At 38.0% G+C, this 18,632-nt stretch overlaps 3 protein-coding genes across 10 annotated transcripts in view; 1 reads left to right on the top strand and 2 right to left on the bottom strand.

The window, feature by feature from the left end:
* The window catches only part of LOC122408401 (uncharacterized), a 198,619-nt gene extending 194,036 nt beyond the window's left edge, over positions 1–4,583 (top strand). For all 3 annotated transcript variants that reach the window (XM_043415169.1, XM_043415170.1, XM_043415171.1), the window contains one exon: positions 1,262–4,583. In XM_043415169.1, coding sequence (XP_043271104.1) covers positions 1,262–1,525 — 264 coding nt within the window. In that variant the 3' untranslated portion in view covers positions 1,526–4,583. The remainder of the gene's footprint in view (positions 1–1,261) is intronic.
* Positions 4,255–8,450, bottom strand: LOC122408402 (alpha-amylase A-like). Its single transcript, XM_043415172.1, has 5 exons — positions 8,181–8,450; positions 6,808–7,238; positions 6,088–6,463; positions 5,504–5,992; positions 4,255–5,349 (listed from the first exon to the last, which is right to left on the bottom strand). The coding sequence occupies exons 1-5, from the start codon at positions 8,379–8,381 to the stop codon at positions 5,302–5,304; spliced, it is 1,545 nt and encodes a 514-aa protein (XP_043271107.1). The 5' UTR covers positions 8,382–8,450; the 3' UTR covers positions 4,255–5,301.
* A 5,094-nt stretch (positions 8,451–13,544) lies between these two features.
* On the bottom strand, positions 13,545–18,632 carry gprs (speckle type BTB/POZ protein). Of its 6 annotated transcripts, XM_043415173.1 has the most exons (10): positions 18,324–18,632; positions 18,069–18,210; positions 17,645–17,868; positions 17,244–17,376; positions 16,599–16,637; positions 15,443–15,560; positions 14,900–15,057; positions 14,448–14,579; positions 14,125–14,307; positions 13,545–13,844 (listed from the first exon to the last, which is right to left on the bottom strand). In XM_043415173.1, the coding sequence occupies exons 3-10, from the start codon at positions 17,851–17,853 to the stop codon at positions 13,674–13,676; spliced, it is 1,143 nt and encodes a 380-aa protein (XP_043271108.1). In that variant the 5' UTR covers positions 17,854–17,868; positions 18,069–18,210; positions 18,324–18,632; the 3' UTR covers positions 13,545–13,673. The 6 variants fall into 6 exon arrangements, with proteins under 6 accessions (XP_043271108.1, XP_043271109.1, XP_043271110.1 ...); XM_043415174.1 differs by having other exon boundaries at positions 15,443–15,554; positions 18,069–18,632; XM_043415178.1 differs by having other exon boundaries at positions 13,672–13,840; positions 18,069–18,632.

The raw sequence follows: 18,632 nt of genomic DNA, 5'->3' as shown, positions 1-18,632 counted from the left end.
CTTAGTCGATTGACCCTTGAAGACATGTTCTTGATATATGGAAGAATTAAAACCATTGAATAAGACGTAATTGCCAAATATATCATTACAATTATATACCGACGAATAGTGATCAGGACTAAACTTACAAACGTCGAACAAATTTTTTTTGTAACAACAATTCTAGCGTGACACGAGAACCCATTCACTGCCGTGGAATCTACTTCCTGTTGGTTGATTTTCTCGAATACTGCAAATAGTACGTTGTCCAAATTCAAGATTCGACGTAGAAACTCAGAAAAGTAGCTGAACAGGTTCGGGAATGTTCGCCACTTTGGAGTAATCTTGTCAGGATTTTTGCAATGCTAAATTCCGTGCTGAATGAACGATTGAAAACTTGAAAAAAATTTGTTTGTCAGTCTACATCCCAATTAGTCGGACAAAAATATGCTGGATTCAAGTGCCCATTCCCTTAAACGAACTAACGATTTGGTATTTTTTAAAAATGTCGTTGAGTCGAATATACTTTTGTCTAACCGAATGGAGTTTTGCTCGACACGTAAAAAGAAATTCTCATTATTTCCCTTTGAATAAATCTTGGAAGTTACCGTGATAGTATTTGCAACTTTTTTGTTCCACTGAAAAAAACGAAACTCTTAAGGTAAGAGTCGCGCGACTCTATGGTCAAATGACTATTTATTAATCGTCCAAATAAAATAGGTTATAAGAAAGGTTTTCTGTATTGAATAAATCTTAGGGCAATTTAAACTGTATTCGTATAAATTTATACAAGATCATATTTAATAATATATGATTGGAAATATCTTATGATTGCTTATTTGACTCGGTTTTTCAATATATACAAATATCTATCGGTTCTCTTCTCACCTGACATTTTCTGCCATTTGATCACCTGATCTCCTGCCATTTTCGGAGTTTTCATCGAGATCTATGAGATCTATATTTTCATCCATGAGGAGCAATTTTAACGTAAACTATATCTAATCGATAAGAAAATGAATTCTGTAATCATAGTGTTGGTGGGATGGGTTTCTCACAAGATGCCGTGTTATATTTCTATTTTTGATCGTAAATTTCTTGATATAATCTTCGGTAACCTATTGAGCCCTTTAGCCATATGAAAGTTTATTACGTAAAAATGATATAATTTAAAAATCACGACGAGTTCGGCTAATATCGATTGTCGCGCGACTCCTACCTTAAATGAGCTCGAAACTGTGAAAAAATGACTAACCTGTTGACGTTGAAATGTTTGTTGCAGAATTTTCGCGAGCATCGTATAGACGGTGCATCGTTACCCCTTCTCTCGGAGGATCACCTGACGGGTCCGATGGGTATGAAATTGGGTCCGGCGTTGAAGCTCAGAGCCCTCCTGGCGAGGAAGCTTGGTGCGTGTACGGTGTGTCTTCACTGTGCGCACTGTCACCAAACACCGTTGCCGGCGTTGAGTGCGGCGGCGGCTGCAGCGACGGCAGCTAATTCGACACAGCCATCCGGTCGACGACCAAGTAGCACGGGTAACTGACAAACAATGGCGGAGACTCCAGGACTCGAGATAGATCCGAATCGAGCATTGCGAATCGAGCGTCGCGTTTCCCGATCGGTCCGTAAGCCCGACGTCGTTTTCAAAAAGCCGATCAAACAGTGACGAACGTGCGCGCGTGTGTGTGCTGCCGTTGCACGCTCACGAGGACAATAACTTTCATCGAACAAAAATAAAACGAAAGGAAAAGAAAAAAACAAGTGAAAGGTGACACACGAGCGCCGGATGAATGATCGATCTATGGGAAAACAAAAATAACGAAAACAAATACGCATAAAACTGGAGAGATTCTTTATAGGGAAACGTATTCGAAAAGTGGAGACTCCGCCTGAGAGAAATAAATATATGTATGTATATGAACATATATATTCGAAAAAATGTTGAAAAAACGGTACCTACGCTCTTTCGAGCAGTCGCAGGATTGACGTACTAATTTTAAGGTCGTTGATCCTTCAGGATGTACTTAAGAATATAAGGATTGCGAATGTGTGCTTGACGATCGGAAATTTTCGCTGAAAGTTCGGATATAATCGAGGATAAATGGTTTGGAAAATGGAGAAATTCATTGCAAAGTGATGTAAACTGAGCAAAGGGTGAAAAAAATTGAGGTTTCAATCGAGAAATGCGTAATTCATTGATGATGCGTGATCAATCAATATTTATTTGATAAAATATTTTTCGTATTTATCGAGTTACTGAATAATAAACGTGTTACACGAGTGTCAAACGTGAGAACGATTTTATTAAGCCGCAAATAATTAATCGTGAACCGTTGACGCAAGAAATAATGTTCTCTCACAGCGAGAGATTAAGATCATTAGTGACAATATAAATACACATGGATATATTTTATGTATTTATAAACGAGCGAGAGATATCCATTCAGTAAAATGAATGCGCTCGCGAGCCAACACCAGCCACTTGCTGTTTTTATGATCGTCTCGAATTGAAACGTCCCGCGGTAACAGTTATTTTCCTCAATGGTCAATGCGATCAAGAATCAATGCGATCGCGATAACGAGTTTGTCAACTATCGGAACAATCCCACGAACTGTTTACTCCGACGGTTACGCGATCGCGTCTCATTTACTCGCCACATGAACTAGCCCATTATCTCGAGTTACAATCGCAAGTCTGCGAAAGTGCGATACGGAAAATTGCATCTTCAGATAATTCTCACTGGCAAAGTTTCGGTGCAAAATACAAAAACGTACTGTAAAATCATTCAGGAGAGAAGCAATATTGTGAGGAGAAATTTATGGGAAAAACTGTCATTGATTCATTTTTCTAATGAGAGATTAAAACGATGAATAAGAGAAAATAACCGATCGTCAGTAGTAAAAATGTATGGAAGAGTACAAGAGCGAGTGAGTGTGATAGAGTGAAAAAAATGTATAAAAATAGATAAGAACAAAGCGAAGTGCCCTGTTTGAAGCGAAAACCATGTGCAATAACAATAATTTTTCGACTCGATATATATAAATGTACTTTTTATCCTTAGGGGTTACGTACTTGCTCAAATCGTTGTTTCTTTTATATATTTTAACAAAGTTTTCTTTTTCCTTTCCTTCTTTTTTTTATATACGAATGATAAATGATAAATATACTAAATTATATTTTTGCTAATAACGCTCTACGTGAAACTGTCGAAATGTGAGACGAATCGAAAGAAGTATAACCCGACAAGAGGAAAGCTTAAAAAAACGAAAAACACACACACACACACAAACACACACATATGCACACAGAACAGAGTTACTAACGCAAAGAATGGACAATAAATTATGCAGAGTAAAATTAAATTAAAATCGAGTGCGAGTGACAGCAACGATAAATTAAGATGTTGAAACCTTTTTACGAATTAAGACATTCAAGGATGAGTCGAGAGTTGTACAGTTTTATTTCCAGCAGTAACACTTATTTATTTAGAATATGACCGCTGCCTTATTGTATTCACGTATAACTGAAGTTCAACAGACGTAAATGGCAGTGAGTAGGCTGCGATAACTATTAATTGTACACACGAGAAATTCGAAGATGCTTTAAAAGTAACAGGCGCAATGAAGAAAGCATGAAACAAAAAAAATAAAAGATTTGAGAGTTCGTACGACGAGCAGTATTTTTAGATTTACATTAGCCTGAATTTACTGCAGAGCACATATATACATATATCAATAAATAAATATGTTAACAGCTGGAGTCGATTTCAAGCAGGGAAACTCGTTTTTCCTGGACTAACGTAATACCCCGGGGACTTGAACTGATTTATTCGACAAGCGTCTTTAGTCGAAAGCATATTTATCTATTATCATTTAAAATAAAGTGTATACACAAAAACAACTGTTACGATTATCGAAAAAATGGATTGCTGAGGGTCTTCGAATTTGAACGAGAGAATAAAAGAAAAAGAGTGAAACGTTCAGTAATAATACCGGGTGCTTCGTCGCAAATCTGATGCGATATATTTTTGTAAATATAAATTCTCGTTGCGTCTTGAGTACAGATACGAAAAAATCTTCGTTTCTTTATCGCAAGAGATCAGAGCTTATGGACTGAGACCCGATAACATCTCGTGATTAATCTCAGTTGTTTTTTTTTTCTCACGTTCTCTTTTCGTTGAAAAAACGAAAGAAATCCTAATCGGCAAAGTTGATGGAAAGTTGTTGAAGATTAAAGTGTAAGTACGGAGTGGAAGTGACAAAACAAAAAACTTCAGTTGCAGTGCGGCTTTTACTTGAATTTTCATATATTTATGTACATATCCCGCGCTTAGGCATTTATTTATATATTTTTATTTTTATCCGAAGCCACACAGAGAAATAAGATGATGCGAGAGAAGATCAATTTTATTTTAGCACCCGAGGGGATATCGACGAGCACGTTTTGTCGAATCATCGAATCCACCAATAAACATACACAACCACACACACGCAGACACACTCATGTACAAATATATAAACAACTACAAATAGACATTTTTCTGTGTTATAACGTCGAAGAGTTACGTATAGAAGATAAAAAAATTTCAAGTAACGAGTAATGATGAGGATTTTGTCATACTTTTATTTCAACTTCCACACATAACTCCTCTCAATCCCAAGAATCGATATCAGGTTTGATGTTTCCGTAGATTTTTCAGCTCTTCGAACTGTCCGCATTCTTCTTTATCTTTCTTTCTTTTCTTTTTGTCTTCTCACTTCGCGCATTACTTCGTCGCAAAATCGTCGCGTATGATTTCAAGTTTAACGTCGCTCTGTGTATACCAGAATTCCATAATGAAAAGATAAAAAAAGAAAAAAAAACAAATAGTTTTCCCATTTCTGGTAAAAATAAACGAAATTTTGTGTTTTTCAAAATAGAAATCGCTCGACCGTCCAATCTCTTTATAAGCCTTCGACTTTGCGACCAGCTATTCGCTACAAGCCTGAGGTTATTATATATCTATATATAATTATACAAATCGATTTAAAGTTGGAAATTTGCTCCGGGCTTGTAAGAGACAGTTGAGCACAAACCTCGAAAACGGTGAAGAGGCTTGTAGCGGACAGGCTTTGAGGGGATGCGACTGTACTTCTTATCTTCCACCAAATTCCTACATCTTATCAGCTACGTACCTTGACGAGATTCACTCGCTAATCGGTAATACTTAATGAGATTACAAGCGTATCCGTTACTTTGGTCATTTCTAATTTACACGCGTCCATCTGTTATCGTTTAATTGTTTTGCATCAGTCACAGTAGAATCAACTTGGCACCGATTAGACCGATCCTCTGTTCGTCTTCCTCGTGCGCTCGGGGACTCTTGACTGCAATTAATTTATTATTCTTCATTTAATTATCGATCTTTCAATCGATGATTGAAGTTGTATGATTGTTCAGAATACGGATAAATCGAGCTTGGATTAAAATCATAAATAGTTACAAGTTCCTTGATATTTATCGTTAATACGAATAACTCACGTTGATATGAACAGCGACGACTCCATCTTCGTCCCCGAGGAGAATTTCGACGTAAGCTTTCCCGTTCGAACCGACCAATACAGTCCTTCCGGTACATTTGCCATTAACGAGAGCTCCCGAAATAACATCGCAATAGATACCGAAAGGAAGTTTCGTATGGATCATTTGGGTGAGGTTCCTCTTGTCAGCGTTGATTGCGATGAATCCACGATCCCCACGGGAAAAAGCAATTTGATTATTTCCGTTGTCCCACCAATCGGTTAGCGGCGTGCCTTCGACGATATTTCGGAAGGCAACCATGCTTGAAATCTGGCGCCAACGATGCTCGCATATCCAACCACTCTCACAGGCTCCTTCGCTATTGAATGTTGGTGAAATTAGGTTTCCGTCTTTGTCAGCCGGCGGCCCTTGGTCCGAGTGGTCGAAGGCAAACGAGCTCATTACTCTCGGAGTACCGTAAGGATGTGCCAACATAAACGCTACAGCCATCTAAGGAAAAAAGAAAAAATTCAAGTTCCAGTCCAGTTTAAATATTCTTATCCGAATGTTTATTAATGAAAAGATTTGTCATGATCTATTGTTACCTTGTACAGTTTGGACGATTTATGCGTAAGAATGTTACCACCACCGCCGCTTCCCCGTTGGTTATCGTGGTTGTCGATGAAAACTAAAGCGTCCCTGCTCGGCAGGAGGCCCCAAGTTTCGCCGAAGCTTTGGAACCATTTCAAGGGATTGTTTCCCTTCAGGGCGTTACTGATTTCCGAACCGTAGCGGAATTCGGTGACAACACCGAGAGCATTGTATTCGTACTTCGAGATCGCTTCACCCCCGTTATCGATCACTTCTTGATAAATGTACGGGTAAGTATTCGCTGGGAAACCATGGTCAGTATTGAGAGTCTTTAGACGAGAATAGATCACCCGAAGATCTTTGGGCCACATGTGTTTTGAAGCGTCGACTCTATTCAAATAGAAAATATCAATGAATTTAATATTTTTTTACAAAAAAAACGATAAACTTCGCTCGCAAGAATTTTGTCAGAAATTTTTATGTCCAAAACAATGAAACAATTGTGCGGAAACAAGGTTTGTGGAGAAGAACTCTGTTCAAGGCAATAGTGTGGCCACAGTCACATTGAAAAATCGGCTCGTCGATAAATGATAAAAACTTGATAAATTTCGCACTTCTAACTACTCGGAAATGGGATAGTGAGCTCGAGATACTCCAAAAACTCTGCTAATCGATTTCGTTCAATCATAAAAATGACTTTTCACAATATGAGAAAAGATTAGTCGATCACTAACCGGAATCCAGCGACACCTGCGTCGATCAGCGAGTTGAGCAACTCGACAATTTTTCCTCTAACATACTCCGATGCCTGGTTCAGGTCATGAAGACCAACGAGTTCGCAGTTTCTCACTTCAGCCGGGTTCGAGTAATTGTTAAGCGCACAATAAGCATGGAAATCATTAATGCCGTAAGGAACTGCCCAGTATTGGCGTGCTTTCGTATCAGCGGTTGAGCCACCGGTCCCAACGGCCGTCTCTTGGTCCGCAGTCATTTGATTCAGCAGTATATCCACGTAAATTCTCACACCGGCGCGATTGCATCGTTTCACCATATCCCGAAACTCTTGCTCGTTACCGGATCGTGTTATCCAGCGGTAAGATATCGGCTGATAACGTTCCCACCATGGTCTTGATGCGACGATCAAGTTTTCCGTTACCGGCGATGTCTGCAAGGTTCAATGTTAGATTATCCGTCATCAAAAAATTATTGACCTTTACTACCAATCGTTCAAAACATTCTAGATATTGACGGATGAACGAACGGGTAATTTAATTGTGAGAATATGTCAAGAGACTCGGTGCAGTTGGGGGCTAAGTATATTTCGTTGAATTAAGGAAGTTTACGCGAATCTAATGGAAATCGAAAATTCCAACTTTAAGAGTTGAAATTGGGAAATATTCTAGAAATATACAGCGTGCATTTATTCCTGAAATTATTACAGGATCTACGGTCTAGTTGTCGAGAAAACAATTAACGAAAATCACATTTTTGAAGGGTTATACACAGGCTCTTAAGGCAGGCAGACCTCGTGTACGACCATTTGGATTTAATGAAATCTTCTCAACTTTAAAGAGCCAAAAACGAGAATAAGAAATTATAATGTTTTTAGATATCAATGATGTCAATTACAAAACCTTGCTACCGGTGAAAATAACTTGGGAATGGAAACAGAAAAACACTTATGTTTTGAGGTTAACGATAATGTGAGGTTAACGATTAATAACGACACAAACGGTGGGAGATTTGACAGCACCATGAGCCAGCTGGTTTAAAATATAGATATGCATGCGCATATAAATAGAAAATGTTTGTAGTCACATTTTGCTTGACGATCTAACTACGAAAGTATTTCAACTGCTATCATTATATTAAAAAATTATTAATCTCAACAAATGAGTTACACATAATTTTAATAATTGCGAGAATAGATTTTAATCGTTTCTTTGACCATGAAAAGAGCAAAAAAGTTCAGTTGCTTTTTTCAATCACAAGTAACGCATGATCTTTCTTAAGGAGATGAAAAAACTCGTTTCCGAATATTCCAAACAACGAATATGAATTATTTGTTTTCGGTTTTGGACTTGATTCGACTGAATTAGATATTTACCTGAACACCAGCGAACCCGTTCGGCCCAAGGTACGTTTCGCACTCGTTCGCAATATCGTTCCATTTCCATTCAAACAAGTGAACCATAACATGACGACCTGGCACATAATTGGGATCCTTTAACTCGCGGGGTCGAATTTCCGCTGCAAGAGCAACGGCGAGTAAAATACTCGTGACTGCTACGATCACACGATGATACATTTCTAAACTGCGTACATGGATCGATCGTAAGTCTCCGGTCGTATATATATCTCGAGTTATCACCAAACTGCCTCCGTAAAGTTCTCCGACTCTTTGTTCAATATCCCCACCCTCCTGTTACGAAAAATCGCGACTTTTTCTCGATATCGCCAGAATGATCATTCCCCTTACTCCAGTGATTTTTTTTACCGGCCAATCCAACTTCGTACTCGAAGCATAAACAAATCACTCCCCCAGTGATTGCGATTTATCGTTATCTATTTTACGTCACATCACTTTACGTCGTTTCATATAACATTATTGAATGATGTTGCAATCATCGGATTTCTCTCCGCACTCGAAGTAGAGGAAACTAATTTCGAATGACATACTATTTATTTTCACAAAATAATCGCAAGTACGAGAATGGCCTGAACAAAGTCGAGTATCAAAAGAAATACTACATCAGCTATGAATAATAATTGCCCATTTCCTTACCCAACATCCGGTGATCGAAGTAATCAAAGAAAAAGCTTTGCAGAAGAACATTTTTTATAATAGTTATATTTGATCGTACGGTGGAGAGCTGAACACGAGAGAAATGTTGGAGGAGAAGCATCTATAATGAAAAAATAGACAAAGCTTGATCCCTTGTCTTGCTTGATGACATTTGCTCTGAAATAGATAAACTCACCAAGCAAAACAAAACGTTTGCTACGTCGTTTGAGTATCTCACTTGCAATGGACTTTTTTATGTACTACATAACTTGACAATAAAACCGTTGCACCAGATACAGAGCAATCAGTATGGTCCTCGAGATATTTAAAATCTTTTGAGTGCTGATCGCAATCAATAAACCACGAATTTCCTGTCCCATTTTCTGAAGTGATCAACCACAGATCTTGCGGTGTCATGCACCGCTCCAATCCCATCGACCTTGAGATGGAGGACGTAAAAAACAATCGCGATCATTTAACTCCGGGAATCACAATTCGGAATGCTTCTTGTTTACGTTGAATGATTTTTGAGAAAAAAAGATTTGTGTACAATTACGATAAAATATACTTCGGCTTTAATATTGGTAGAATAACAACCGAAAAATTGGAAACGGCCCAATCTCATATTATCTTCCGACCATCTCCAAAGATTGAGTTATTTTTCAATTTCGGATATTCATCCGATGGAACATCCGCAAAAATTCACCAGAGTGACTAGCGAGTTCTTCATCGATTCGGAAAAATTTCTCACTGAAACATCGTGCAGTTGTACAGAAAAATTGAGGAATAAATCAATTGTTATTTTAACTCACGTCACCTCACGAGCTCATGTACAAGAGTTTTGCTACAACAGCACATTGAATGCATCTTATGACACGTCGAGTCCAGGGTTGAGGTATAAAGTTTCATCGACTGCACTAATTAATTTCTGCAGTATCTTCAATTTTTTCATGTGTTTCAATTTTTTTTGTTTTTGCTCTTTATTATCTTGACGTGTTCGTTTCAATAAGTTTGTATTTCTTGTTTCTCTTCTGTTTTTTATTACAGTATATCACAACATTATATAGAAATCGAACTTTAGGTAGAATCATTTCGCTTGGCGAACTGACGGAAAGTCGTTTTTGTTTTTGTTTTTCTTCTTCTTTCTTTTCCTTTTTATCGGATTACAAGATACGTGTATATTTCTGAATCGTTCATGTTGACACTGATTTTCGTTCTTTATTTATCGTCATTCGTCTTTTCGTTGTTTCTCCGATGCGATGTTTAGTCACACACCGATCACACAAGAATCATTGATTGAACAGTGATTACAATGATTTTCAACGACCTTCAATCGTTATGCATCCTAAGGAGAACTTGACACATACACGTAACAGGCAAAAAGCATTTTTTGCAACGCCTTCACACGGTTACAATGAGAGTTGACAATGATTCGCATCTTCTTGATCTTCTTGATCGTTATTGTTATTAACAAGGATAAAAATAAAATCGCTTACAGTCGAAACAGTAGTTACAAAGACATCGACAGCATTGGCTTTACCGGAAATTGTTGAATGATCGCTCGATTCATCGACTTTTATTGAAAAGAGTTCCAGCAGTTATAGCTTTTATCTCAATTTTTTTTCATTCCCATTAATCTCGGAAAGAAAATTCTTACGGAAAATTTTTCCGGTCGAGCGTCACAAACAATTTCTCATTCTTCATTTCCATATAACAATTTTAAATTTGTAATTTGTAATTTGTGAGTTATTCGCAGGTTTTCGATATAACAACAACGGATATCGAGTATCGACCACGAACGAAGTTGCACATGCTGTAGTAGCTAATAATTCGGATCGAGGAATCTCACTTCCGGTTAGAGCTTATGTCTCATCCAAGAAATTAGTTAACGCGCAATATACATCAATCTTGACCGAGGATTCCTCTCCCCAAGGCTGATCAATGGCGGTATCTTTTAAATTTATATAATATATATATATATATATTTGTATTCATATATTATGTGTCCACATTACATTTATAGACGATAAATTTGTTTTTTTTTTTGATCACATACATGTAAATATATCCCTGACACTTATGCATTCGAACTGCACATAACGTTAAATTATAAAATATTACCCCCTGCTGCTGTAGTTGGCTTCATAAAACTTTTTGTCTTCCATAAAGATGAAAGGAAATTAGAGATAAAATGAACGGATAGAATTCGTTGAAAATTCGCGTCATTCTCTCGGCTCTCGTTCGTGAGTAGTCTTTCTGAATTTTTAAATATCAGATATAAATTTTCAATTGAAGAATTCCGGTTCACGAAATATTTCATAAAACGACCTAAAAATTAAGTAACATTAACGGGAATTTTATACTTGAGCGCGCAATAAAAATCTAACTTTTCCCAACGAACCTCATTTCAACGGAGTTTTATATTGGAAATATTGAGGAATGAACTGTTCGCCACGCTCAATTTTTCATTTACGAAACCTTCTCAAAAACAATTCTCACTGAACAATCCTCCATTGCTAACACTCATTAGTTAATAAATATTCAATGTCATAAAAAAAATCATTATCGAATTCATGATTGAGGATATGAAAAATAAAATGTTCGGAGTAACGGAGAATGAAATTTTCCGTCGATAAATAGCGGAAAAACATTGAGAGAATTACGAATTGATTCAAGTATGCGTATCGTACATTGAAGAATATTTAGCTTATCGTGTTTTCATAGTGTATTTCATACTCATAGAAAACCCTAAATGTTGAATATATTATCGTTTTCACTTAAATCAGTTTTCTCCACTCGGTATTTATCTTTTTTCAGAGTTTATGAAACCAAATGTAATGAAATGCCTCATTGCCAACATCACTTTTACCTTTGTCTCGTGTTGAAAGAAAAACTTGCCCAAAGATTAGATATTAATTATTATATTATATTATAGAATAATAAAAAAAAAAGTATAATCAATGAACACCTTACACACCAACCACAAATATGCCATTCAACAGGATTATATATCTTAATTATCTCCACCATTTGTCTCTTACAACCAACAAATTGCTTGTTACAACCGTGTCCGATTGCATACTGCGGTATTATTCTGATCGATCATTATGGTTTATGCATTTACCGTTTATGCAAGCGGGACAATTGGCGTGAGCGTCAATACGAAATAATGCGTGTTATCTCAACACTTCTCTCGTCGCTTGAGGCAACATGACTGTGCAATAAATGGCAGAATTACAATCGAGCTAATCAAAATTCAAATCTATTAGATTCAACCTAAATTGTTGAGTATCATCCCAATTTCGTAGGGAGAATAGTAACAAATTTATTCAACTACAGCCATAGCGATAAGTAAATTGATCAAAACCATTTTGATTTTCAACGTGGAAAGTAACTCGCCATTTTTATTGAGAAATTTAAAGTGGTTAAACGAATTGTTGCTTAGAAATTTCAAATAATAAGTGCTGAAGAATCGTCGATTTATGATTTTCCAAAACCAATCGTTTTTCCTTATACGACGACACTATTAAAAGGATCGCCGAGGGAGAAACTTACTGCAAAGGTAACGCTCGTATATATTCATGGGCACGGTACTTGCGGTGCATCATTCATTGATTATAGCAGTGATGCCTACTTGACCGGAATCAAATGAGCTTTATATTTCTCAGAAGTTTGATTAATTCATGAGATTAGTGAATTTTCAAGTGAACGAATTGAACATTTCGAGAATCACGAGCTCTCAGCAAAGCCTCCGATGATACCCTCGGGTATTTATTTTTTTCTACGTATGAAAATCGTGAAGACTAGGTGCATCGAATGAATAATAATGCAAGCGAATACGAAGCCTACGTTCTCACGATTAACGATATTGGCAATGTCATAAAAGCGTGTCATTTAGAGTCAGCGACGCGCTCACGCACACACGCACACGTACACATACAAATACAATTCCTCGTCGTAATTGTGAAATTGAATTGCCTTCTCCATAAGATTCGTTCGAAGGCGAGACCCGCACCGGCAGTCCGATAATTTATTATTTAATTTTAATTCTTTATTTTATTGGCTCAATCGTACAGTATCAAATATAGAATTCGAGTATCTTCGACTAAGTGATATTAAAGTACATATGTATGTGAATCTCTCGATGGATATGCTCCCCAATGAATTTATAAAGTTCGACAAACGTTCTCGCGAAACGGGCGTTTCTCCTTGTCCCTGCTTGATTTACCTTTCTCAATATTCGGATACAGAAAATAGGACGAAAGTTGAGCTTATTTTTCCAAAGTTTTTTAGTTCTAAGTAGAACTCGGGGAATCGATGAGAGATGATTGAAATGAAATACGGAATCAAAAAGTGTTTTGTACTGTGAGACAAAATTCAGAATTTGTGAGTTTTGTAAAGCCAGACTAAATCCGGTCGACCCTCTTGTTTCAGAACAAATCTTATGTACAGTCCGCCCAATATTTCGTTGGGCTGGACCTGTCGGATTTCCGCAAATTCATCTTCACGAACTATCATCGGTGGCGCCTGAGGCGATGCGACTTTCGAGGGAACACTCGTATCGATGTTAGCGTTATTACGTTCGATGATTGCCGTCGTCGTCATCGTCGAATTCGTCGTCGGAGTTGTCGGCGTTGCTACCATCGTAGTCGGAATCTTCATCGTCAGCATCGATGTCGTTGTTGCTATTGGCGTTTCCGGTGTTCTCATTCTTCCCGTCCGTTTCTCCGGAGTCGTAGCATTTTCCACGACCCTTTCCATCTCTGCGGAGGTTTCGTCCGCAACGGCCGCCGTCAAGGCGGCCGGGGCCGGAGGTTAGTTGCTACCAGAATGCTGCTTCTGGTCCGATCCAACATCGCTCCCTGACGAGCTCAATGTCGTATTGCTACCATAAGGATCAAGCGACGATTGCACAGACATACTTCGTCCCTGATGCCTCACTCTGTAGGGGGAGAGCTTTCCGGGGTCGACACTGTTCGGGTCTGCCTGCAACAATCCTTTGATCAAGTCACTTCCGCTAAGGATGACGACGACAAAATTTCCATATTTAAGCTATTTATTATATTAAAGATAAGTGGCCTTATCGCCACTTTTCGAGGTTATTTAATCTCTGCTGAAACCGAAGGTATGAAAACCCCTTCATTCGTCATAATGAAAATGATATTTCATTATTTCCGTCGGTGGAATTATAGTCGTTAGAATTTAGGATTTTCTTAGTATCGAAAGATCTTTGCATGATAGATACACGCAGACTCGAGACACGCACCTGATAGGCCACGGCGATCACCATTGTTCTTTCCGGAACGAGTTGAAGAGGACGAACTTCGTTCATAAGGACTCTTGTTGGAATCTTGTGAAACTGTATGAACTCTAAGAAATTACCAAGCACATCTTTCAGATTGTCGTTCTCGTTGTTGTCGCAATATTTTTTACTCCACATAAGAGCAGCCTGAAAACGTAACGATAAACTAATTATAAAATATTCACCGTGTTTTTGAACCATAATTCCGCAGCAGATCAGCAGATTCAGTTCTAAATTTTCTCTTGCTCTCAACGTGTGAGTCATCGATCAAATTTTCACAATTTTACCTGGAACTTCGTAAACTCGTCGGCACGTAATTCCTCCCTGCGGAGAATAAGTCGTACGACGTGTTGTGGCAAACGAGTAAAAGAACCGAGATTGAGAACCTCGTTACCGTGTTCATCCACGAATTCCAGAACCTTTGATAAGAAAAAAAAATAATCGATGATTCAACGGACTACCATCGAGATTTCCTATGACACACATTTTAAACAGCGATCAAAAACGACTTGATTCGTTAATCGAGATATTTGATGCGGTTCTTGGAGCTCGAATACCAAAGACGATAATCAGGAAAGATGATGAACTCTTATATCTCTATTGACGTTTCGAAAATTCGTTCTCAAAATAGTCAGCCAGCGGGGTCACACTAACTTTGGATCATGATCAAACGGAATCATTCAGCTACTCGATTTTCTTATATCGCCATAAAATCGTGATTAAGTCTCAAATACTTAACCTTTTGTACAAGAGACTTTGTACATTTGTATTGTATGTACCGCTCCGCGGATGCCAGCAAAGCGCAAACTGTATCGACTGTTATACAACACTGGACGAAACCCGCGCAGGCTTTTCTCAATTCGTCCAAGCCGTAATAGTCCGCGGCATTCATCACACCTGTTTATCAAACATTCATCAAATTACTCATCCACCGTTTGTTTTTTATCACCACCCAGGATGAATAATAATTATCTTGGAGCACCGTCTTATCTGGATAAATAAAAAATCCATGATGGGGTGCCGCACGCCTAAATATTTTAGGCCAACGTCATTCGCTCCGTATTCGTACGACAGAAATTTTCGTTCCTAAAAAAGCGATAACTGTCCTTTCGAACTGAATTTTAACGCAAGCACGAATTTATCATCGTGGAAAACGCGATTAATCAACGGAAGAATATTTCTTTAGAAATTCTTTGCGTCAACGCAGGGTGTGTGGCGCCCCAAAACACGGAGTCTTCGTATAGCGAGGGACTCTCGAAAGTTCGTATCGATTAATCCTCACCCAGCAAAGTCCTCGGCTGCAGCGTCACGCATCCCGTGTGAATGTACTCGATCAATTGACGAAATACGTCGGGCTCAAACTCTTCGATAATAAGAGTATGATGTTGATTAACCTGTGGCTAACAGACAGGTATTTTGATCAGTGGATGTAGGATAGCACGATGGAGATTGACAACTGATACTTCGGAATCACTCAATGCTTGATAGAATTAGAAAGTACGCGAAAAATGTTGCTTCTGTCTAAGGATAATTGTTTCATTTACTCAATCGCAACGGACAGAAGCTCAGAGAACAAATACGAGTTTATTTATACAGGAGGAAGAAAGTGAATGTTTAGGTAAGTCGAACAAAGTGTTATCTTCATAAATATATTCAGCCCCAGTCGTTTCTGAATTTCATATAGAAGAAAAGACCAAGAAAATACTTTCAATAATTACGATAAAAAGCTCCCTGGATAAAGCCCATTGTTTAACCATCTATTTTCCATATTGCATGCATCGATACTCGATTCAAGCTATTTCAATATCAATTCAACTTGCTCCATTATGGTAGTTGGTGCCGACACGAGAAATTCAATTACAAATATTCCAGTCTAGTATAGAAAAGGCAAAGTTTGGCTGGGCATGCGATCGTGCAATTTGTTGCATCTCAAACCATAGCAATCACATTTTCTTCATTCATTCAAGGCAGTGCATCGATGAACGTGCTCCAATTGCATCAACGAAGGTTTCGTGAATATATTCGAAGTCTTATCGCAGTAAGTGCGAAGCATATTTTGAATTTTGTTTTTTTTTTTTTTTTCAATGATAAAAGACGCTTTACTTTTAACACGAAACATCGAATCGCTATACAAGATATGAAAGAAATTTTATCGTGAGCGAGTCTCATCGGAACGGAGAGAAACTGATAGATGAATGGATAAAAAAAATGTTACTCCGTCGACTCTCGTGCGATGCTGTGACGATTGCTATTGTTTGAAAAGTTTTACTACATAGTCGGCTTTTTGTTCGTCAATCATAACTCGTGTGCCATGCGCAGGGCATTTGTTACTCGAACTAGAAGTTCGCTTGGTCCATGAATTATTAGTGACAGCGGAAAATTGCTTTTCTTTTTCAACAGTCTCTATTCATACGACTGACATTTACACTGAAATATACCTCGTGGATGGGAGCCAACTGCTGGGTGAACCCTGACCGCTAACCGATACAACACAAATGCACACTTACTGTATCTATATTTTTCGTAAACAATGCTGTGAAAACGCTCGAATTTTATCGTATCTCGAGCAAAAAACATTCGATCAAATGGGATTCACTTTCGAAATCTTTTTTTTTTCAATTCGCTACAAAAACGTGGGTTATTCAATATACAACTCCACGACTATTAAAAGCTGATTTTATAAACGTTAATCATTCTGTCGGAAGCTATGAATTCAGCTGATATGAAGGCAGCCTCGAACGCGCTCTTATGAATCGTACAATACTGAACGAATTCAAAGCTTGCTCAATTATTAACTATTTTTCAAATTTTTCAAAAATTGTTTTTGTCAAACTTAGATCAATCACAGGAATTCAATTATAGCAGCTATTATTGGCATGCAGAATTTTTGAAATACTGTCATTTCAATGTCAAATGTAATTGCACACTGAGATAAATATCATTGCCGTTAATAATGTAACATTTTATAGCAAACACGCACATCATATGATTTCGATAATCAATTCTTGAGAAATCTCGTATCATCATAAAATCATCAATCGAGAGTTGTCGAATGAATGCACTTAGCGAAGAAGAAAAATTACCTGTTGCGTCGAGTTTTGAATGTTCAACAACGACTCAGAGTTTCTTTTCATGAAGAAACGCAATTTTTCACGCGACGGTTGCTCCTTTTTGCGCTGAGGGCTCGGTGCCTGGTACAGCATTTTGTGAAACACCCTGTCAATTGTTAACCAACAATCGAATTTTATTTGATTGACGAGTCCTTTGTATTTTATAAAAACACATTCAAAGTCGTTCTAACTTCATTCTATTATTGAAATTATAAAAAAATTGTTTTTTTATAATCTGAGATTAGGTTTTTTAATCAAAAGATGCGACAAATTGAGACGCGTAACATGTAAGAAAACCCTCAAATATTTATACCCGCAATAAAAAAACGGTTTTTATGATTTTCAAATGAAGTAAAAAGGCGTGTTACACGAACCTACTTCTGGCGGCGAGAACCGCTTTTACAGCACACACAGGTTCCCTGGTATCACCAACCAGGAAAGTCACGTCACAGAGCTCTGGCATACTCGCCAGGAACTTCATGTCCTCGGCGAGACCAGCCCTGTTCTCGAAGGTCGAATAGTCCGGCTCATCGGCAACCCCCATCACGCCCAATCCAACCCCCGATCCGGAAGCCTCTGGCATCGAGCTCAACTCTCTCTGTCGTATCGACGTAAAGAGACCAATATTTTTTCATTCTCATTATTTTTTTATTTTTTTACTATTGTTGTGATTATGGTTCGAAATAAAAACAAATTCAATGGATAATAGTCCTTGAGACATAGATTTCTTTCATCGACGTTCGATGTCCAACAAAGCTATAAGCAAGAGCAATGAAGTATGTCATTCGTGATTTATACCTGTTGCTCGAACCCCGGAGCCTTCTCGCTCGCCGGGCTGCTCTTGCCTCGAAAAAACACTTTTATACCGCTTTTCGAAAACTCTGTTTTAATTCAATATCGTTGAGTTTGACGGAGCACGCATTTTTTCATCCCAAAGAACCTGGCATATCGATGAACATCATCGAGTTTAATTACAGAAAAATATAAAAATAAAGCTCCATACGTATGCGTTGAAAAAATCAATAAATTCTGTCTGTTAACATAATCACTCACGAGTGATTTATCGTTGCCGTAACGCACCCAGGGGTACCTTTCGAATCGCACGATAACTCGGGCGTGGATCGAAGTATCACAGTCTACGGTACAGTCTCGAATTCATCCAACCACTGCCCTCGTCGTCTCCCCGTCTAAGTGGTCAAAAGTCCCAACAAATTTTCCAAAAAATATACACAAACAACTATGCACAAATCCACCGTCGACAAAACACCATACAATTCACAATTGGCTATGCGAATTTAAGAGTCAAAACATGGATGGATCTCGTGAGTTGTTCCAGCAATGAAACGTCAGCCGCTTTGAGCT

The sequence above is a fragment of the Venturia canescens genome, chromosome 3 (assembly GCF_019457755.1).
Source record: "Venturia canescens isolate UGA chromosome 3, ASM1945775v1, whole genome shotgun sequence".
Taxonomy (NCBI): domain Eukaryota; kingdom Metazoa; phylum Arthropoda; class Insecta; order Hymenoptera; family Ichneumonidae; genus Venturia; species Venturia canescens.
The sequence above is the reverse complement of the archived record's forward strand: the minus strand, read 5'-3'. Positions and strand labels throughout refer to the sequence as shown.

Excerpts from the sequence above, each read along its gene's own strand:
- gprs (XM_043415173.1), bottom strand. The coding sequence starts at position 17,853 with ATGCCAGAGGCTTCCGGATCGGGGGTTGGATTGGGCGTGATGGGGGTT. Across the intron at positions 15,561-16,598 it reads AGTTGGCTCCCATCCACGAG|CCACAGGTTAATCAACATCA; the intron begins GTATATTTCAGT and ends CCTGTCTGTTAG. Across the intron at positions 14,308-14,447 it reads ACGAGTTTACGAAGTTCCAG|GCTGCTCTTATGTGGAGTAA; the intron begins GTAAAATTGTGA and ends TTACGTTTTCAG.
- LOC122408402 (XM_043415172.1), bottom strand. The coding sequence starts at position 8,381 with ATGTATCATCGTGTGATCGTAGCAGTCACGAGTATTTTACTCGCCGTT. Across the intron at positions 6,464-6,807 it reads GCAGGTGTCGCTGGATTCCG|AGTCGACGCTTCAAAACACA; the intron begins GTTAGTGATCGA and ends CTATTTGAATAG. Across the intron at positions 5,350-5,503 it reads TCGTCGCTGTTCATATCAAC|TCAAGAGTCCCCGAGCGCAC; the intron begins GTGAGTTATTCG and ends AATTAATTGCAG.